This window comes from Nicotiana sylvestris, chromosome 7 (genome assembly GCF_000393655.2).
Source record: "Nicotiana sylvestris chromosome 7, ASM39365v2, whole genome shotgun sequence".
Classification (NCBI taxonomy): Eukaryota; Viridiplantae; Streptophyta; class Magnoliopsida; order Solanales; family Solanaceae; genus Nicotiana; species Nicotiana sylvestris.
Genome location: NC_091063.1, coordinates 167,156,978 through 167,162,837, shown reverse-complemented (window position 1 = coordinate 167,162,837; position 5,860 = coordinate 167,156,978). Strand labels below are relative to the sequence as shown.

At 43.3% G+C, this 5,860-nt stretch overlaps 1 protein-coding gene across 1 annotated transcript; it reads right to left on the bottom strand.

Moving 5' to 3' along the window:
* Positions 1–2,242: 2,242 nt before the first annotated feature.
* Positions 2,243–5,470, bottom strand: LOC138874092 (uncharacterized). The gene is made up of 3 exons (XM_070152595.1): positions 4,890–5,470; positions 3,675–3,761; positions 2,243–2,327 (listed from the first exon to the last, which is right to left on the bottom strand). The coding sequence occupies exons 1-3, from the start codon at positions 5,468–5,470 to the stop codon at positions 2,243–2,245; spliced, it is 753 nt and encodes a 250-aa protein (XP_070008696.1).
* Positions 5,471–5,860: the final 390 nt, after the last annotated feature.

The following is a 5,860-nucleotide window of genomic DNA, read 5'->3' as shown; positions in this document are numbered from 1 at the left end:
ACTCCAAAAAATTGTACAACAAAACCATTTGTTTTATTTTTTGATTTCTTTTGGAGTAATTGTCGTGTAAACAAAAATCACGTGCTCACAGCTGCCCCTCTTTACTCGAAAACATGCGAGGTTTTCGTGCAAAGATAAACTGAGCGGATATGAGCGATTTTTGCCCATTGGACTACTCCGTGTGAAGCACATTTTTGAAAGACTTGACCGAATCTTTGCTTCAAAGATTTCCTACATATCCTGGGCTAAACAGGAATCAGGTCAATGTAGTTCGGGAAACTTTGGTAGCTGGGACTACCATGGGATTGCAATGCTTGTTGTTACAGTTGTTGTTGTTGCCACTACTGCTTTACTGACCTCCTTATTACAACCAAAGGAAATTGAAACTGGACTAACTACTTATGCCTGTCAACCGCTAGTTACAAGATTCCAATCTATAATTCTTTTGCAACTTGATCTTGGGTCTTAGCTGATTCTGCTTGTAGTCTTCGATCTGAATCTTGATGCTCGCAAGTTGTAGGTGCTTGTTTATTTCTGCATTATTGAGTGAAACGGGATTGGCGGAGCTTGAGAATTTGATCAACTTTTGAGCGACCTGCCCTTTGTTTGTTCCAATATTTGGGAACATCTTCTTTTTGTTCTTTTCTTCTTTTCTTTATTCTGGATTGAGACTCAAACCGTAGGTCATCTTGATCCATGCGCCTCGAGGTCAGACCTGCTGAGACAAAGAAAACAAACGAACGAAAATTTCTGCCCCAGTTTCACTAGGAAAATTTCGTGAGTTAATTGCCATAAAAATCAATAGGATTGATGAGGGGATTAGAAAACTCTAGTCTAAAAGCGCAACTCAGGGATTGGAGCCCTAATGATGGCTTAAAGAAAATTGCTCAACTCAGGGATTGGAGCCCCAATGTCGGCTAAAACTAATTGCTCAACTCAGGGATTGGAGCCCTAATGCTGGCTAAAGGAAAAACGCTCAACTCAGGGATTGGAGCCTTAATGTCGGCTAAAAAAGAAAGTCGCTCAACTCAGGGATTGGAGCCCTAATGATGGATAACTGGTCAACTCAGGGATTGGAGCCCTAATGCTGGCTAAAGGAAAATTGTTCAACTCAGGAATTGGAGCCCTAATGCTGGCTAAAAGGAAAAATGCTCAACCGAGGGATTGGAGCCCTAATGCTGGCAAAAAGGAAAAATGCTCAACTCAGGGATTGGAGCCCTAATGTCGGCTAACAGGAAAAATGCTCAACTCAGGGATTAGAGCCCTAATGTCGGCTAAAGAAAACTACTCAACTCAGGGATTGGAGCCCAAATGTTGGCTAAAGGAAAAACGCTCAACTCAGGGATTGGAGCCCTAATGTCGGCTAACAGGAAAAACGCTCAACTCAGGGATTGGAGCCCTAATGCTGGCTAAAGAATACTGCTCAACTCAAGGATTGGAGCCCTAATGCTGGCTAAATTAAAATTGCTCAACTCAGGGATTGGAGCCCTAATGTTGGCTAAAGGAAAAACGCTCAACTCAGGGATTGGAGCCCTAATGTCGGCTAAAGGAAAAATGCTCAACTCGGGGATTGGAGCCCTAATGCTGGCTAAAGGGAAAACGCTCAACTCAGGGATTGGAGCCCTAATGATGGCTAAATAGAAATTGCTCAACTCAGGAATTGGAGCCCTAATGTCGGCTAAAAGGAAGTTGCTCAACTCAGGGATTGGAGCCCTAATGTCGGCTAAAGAAAAAATCGCTCAACTCAGGGATTGGAGCCCTAATGTCGGCTAAAGGAAAAATGCTCAACTCAGGGATTGGAGCCCTAATGTCGGCTAAAAAAAAATCGCTCAACTCAGGGATTGGAGCCCTAATGCTGGATAAAGGAAAGACGCTCAACTCAGGGATTGGAGCCCTAATGTTGGCTTAAAGGAAAACACTCAACTCAGGGATTGGAGCCCTAATGCTGGCTAAAGGAAAAATGCTCAACTCAGGGATTGGAGCCCTAATGTTGGCTAAAGGAAAAACTCTCAACTCAGGGATTGGAGCCCTAATGCTGGCTAAAAGAAAAAATGCTCAACTCAGGGATTGGAGCCCTAATGCTGGCTAAAAAGAAATATTGGGGATTCTAACTAACCCTTTTTTTTTGAATTTTCTTCTTACTTCCTTTTTTTGTTTTTTTTTAATTATATTTTTTTTTTCATTTTTTGTTTAGTAAAATGCAGGAGAGAATTTGGGGAAACCTCCCTTTTGGGTTGATTCCTTATTGCAAAGTTGTTTCTTGCTTTAACGTATTTCTTTTCCTTTTGGGCGGCACCTGCTTCTTGCACGGTTGCTTTGGATTGCACCTGTTTCAATTTTTCAAACAAAAAACAATTGTCAGTTTGAAAGCGGTGGTTGGTTCGGTGGCCTTGATTGTTCCAATTGCTTTGTCCCGTCCTTATTCCTGTTAAGAAACTCTGCCATTGATTGGATTCACAGGTGAAACCCTTTTAAACTGATCAGACTCGCATTTCCAGATTTTGTGATGATTCGCCCGTGTAAGGCTTTGGTTCTTCCATCCCATCCGGACTCAATGGGGATTTTTATTGGGGCAGACTCGTTGGGGATTTTTATAAGGCAGACTCTATGGGGATTTGCTGGGACAGACTCTTTGGGGATTTTTACAAGGGGAGACTCTGTGGGGATTTGCCGGGTTTTTTTTTGGTGACTTTACTTCAAAAGCAATCAACATCATGATCAGTCGGGATCGAACAGACGTACCGCTGAAGCGGGGTATTTTCTTCGCTATTTACTAAACGGAGCTCCGTGAAACCGGTCTTGTCACCTTTTCTTTCCAACACATTTGGAATTTAGGGTTAAAACGAAAGGGATTTAAGGAAAGGGCAAACAAAGAGCGGAGAAAACGAATTTAAAAAGAGAAGTGTCCCTTTCGGGACAAGAAAAACTTATCTGAGGCAAACATGCTGACTTTAAATTGACATGACATGCTTTTTGGACTGGATGCCCGACCTTCATGAACTTGCATTTACTCATGAACCAAAACGGATTTATATTCCCAAACCAGGAAACCTTGCCAGAACTTTCTGAGGTGGAATCATCTTTTCGGCCGACAGCGCCCTTTGCGGGTTTTTGCTGGTCGACCTCTCTCATTTCTCTTCTCACTGTCGCCTGATAGCACTCTTTGAGCGTTTTTACTAAACAAGTCTCTCATTTTCGATTTCTCTACTCCCGTCGCCTCATGGTGCCCGAAGGTTTTCACCGACAAGACTCTCTCATTTTATTTCTCTGAATTTTAGAATGTATCGGCTTCTAACCATGATATCTCTTGGTTTCTCACGCCTTTAGCAATTGATCCGAAGGACTTGTACTTGGTTTTTTTGGTAAAAAGAATTGTGGATGAAATTACAACTTCTGAACCATTTGGTGTGCCCCAGTTTCAACTTCAGGGTAAATTGGATTTTATTTTTGGTGTGACTGAACCCCAGGGAGAGGTTGCCTACGTATCCTTTCGGAATCAAGTCAGACGTAGTTCAGGCTCAATAAATGTTGGTTTTTTTTAATTAGGTATCCAAAGAAATGTAACCGGCTCAAAGGGCTTGTAGAGAGAATTGATAGTGTTTGGGTAGTGGGAATAAAACCTTCACCATCTCAAATGTGCCAAGACATCACCGAAGTAAACTCAGACATAGTACCTTTTGACTGCATCCGCATTCACCGCTGTCTCAGGATCACTTCCTTCAATATAACCCAGATACAATGCTCCTCTTGGAAGTATCTTCCTGATGATGTACGGGCCTTTCCAATTAGGGGCAAATTTTCCTTTCGCTTCCTGGTGATATGGCAGAATGCGCCTTAATACCAGTTGACCTACTTCAAAATTCCTGGGTCGTACTTTCTTGTTGTAAGCACGGGCCATTCTTTGTTGGTACAACTGCCCGTGACAAACCGCGGCCATTCGTTTCTCGTCAATCAAAGTCAACTGCTCTAATCGAGTCTTAACCCACTTGCTATCTTCAATTTCTGCTTCGACAATTGTTCGGAGTGAAGGAATTTCTACCTCTGCTGGTATCACAGCCTCGGTCCCATAAACCAACAAGTAGGGGGTTACCCCTACTGATATGCGTACAGTAGTGCGGTATCCCAGCAAGGCAAAAGGTAACTGTTCATGCCATTGTCGGGAACTCTAGATCATCTTCCTCAAAATCTTTTTGATGTTCTTGTTTGCTGCTTCAACAACGCCATTAGCCTTGGGCCGATAAGGAGTGGAGTTCCTATGCATTATTTTGAACTGTTCGCATACACCCCCCATCAAGTGGCTATTCAAGTTTGCCGCATTATCTGTGATGATAGTTGCAGGAATACCGAAACGACAGATAAGATTTGAATGTACAAAATCCACCACAACCTTCTTAGTAACCGATTTGAGAGTGACAGCTTCTACCCATTTTGTGAAGTAGTCAATAGCGACCAATATGAATCTATGTCCATTTGAGGCCTTTGGCTCAATCGGACCAATGGCGTCCATGCCCCAAGCAACAAATGGCCAAGGTGCAGACATGGGATGCAGTTCTGTGGGAGGTGCATGAATCAGGTCGTCGTGCACCTGACACTGATGACACTTTCGAACGAAACTAAAACATTCCTTTTCCATCGTCATCCAGTAATAACCCGCTCGAAGGATTTTCTTTGCTAAAACATACCCATTCATGTGGGGCCCGCATACTCCTACGTGTACCTCATGCATGATTCTTCCTGCCTCCTTGGCATCAACACATCTTAACAAGTTAAGATCCGGGGTTCTTTTATACAATATTTCGCCGCTCAAAAAGAAACCACCTGCCTGCCGCCTAATAGTTCTCTTTTGATCTCCAGTAGCATGTTTGGGGTATTCTTGTGTCTTCAAGAACCTCTTGATATCATGGTACCATGGCTGGGTACTTGATCCTGCCTCTACTACATTACAGTAACCGTGTCTTTCCCTGATTTGGATTTCCATGGGATCGACGTGGGCGTTGCCTGGGTAAGGTAACATTGAAGCTAAGGTGGCAAGTGCATCCACTAGTTCGTTGTGACACCGCGGGATATACCTGAACTCTATCAATTTGAATCGCTTGCCAAGATCCTCCACGTGCTGTCGGTAAGGAATAAGCTTGACATCCCGAGTTTCCCATTCACCTTGGTCTTGCCGAATAATCAGGTCAGAGTCCCCCATAATCAAAATGTACTTGGCCTCATAGCTGGTGAATTTCTTGCTCAAGTAATAGATCGCCTGCTCTTTTTTTCCGGTTATGTCATGTTGCCCGAGGACACAACCGAAAGAATTTTCCAATACTGTCATATATAAGAACAAGGGTCTCTCTGGCTCTGGCGGGACCAAAACTGGAGGATTTGAAAGGTATTCTTTGATCTTGTCAAAAGCTTCTTGACACTCAGCCATCCATTTGATTACAGCATCCTTCCTCAATAGCTTGAATATGGGCTCACACATTCTAGTTAGCTGGGCAATGAATCGACTGATATAGTTTAACCTGCCCAATAGACTCATCACCTCTTTCTTCGTTCTTGGAGGAGGTAGATCTCAGATAGATTTTATCTTCGTTGGATCTAGCTCGATACCTCTCCTGCTTACTATGAAACCCAAAAGCTTTCCCCATGGGACTCTGAAGGCGCATTTAGCCGGATTCAGCTTCAGGTCATACTTTCTCAGCCTCTCGAAGAATTTCCTCAAGTCTTGGATCTGATCGTCCTGAGTTCTGGACTTGACTATCACGTCGTCCACATACACCTCTATCTCTTGATGCATCATATCATGAAAAATGGTAGTCATGGCCCTCATTTAAGTTGCCCCAGCATTCTTCAAACTGAATGGCATAACCCG

Bases quoted from the DNA above. Each gene is read 5' to 3' on its own strand.
- LOC138874092 (XM_070152595.1), bottom strand. From the start codon at position 5,470: ATGTGTGAGCCCATATTCAAGCTATTGAGGAAGGATGCTGTAATCAAA. The intron at 3,762-4,889 runs GTTCTTGAAGAC...GTACATCATCAG, and splicing joins TGGTACCATGATATCAAGAG to GAAGATACTTCCAAGAGGAG. The intron at 2,328-3,674 runs GTACTATGTCTG...AAATTGAAACAG, and splicing joins AATGCGGATGCAGTCAAAAG to GTGCAATCCAAAGCAACCGT.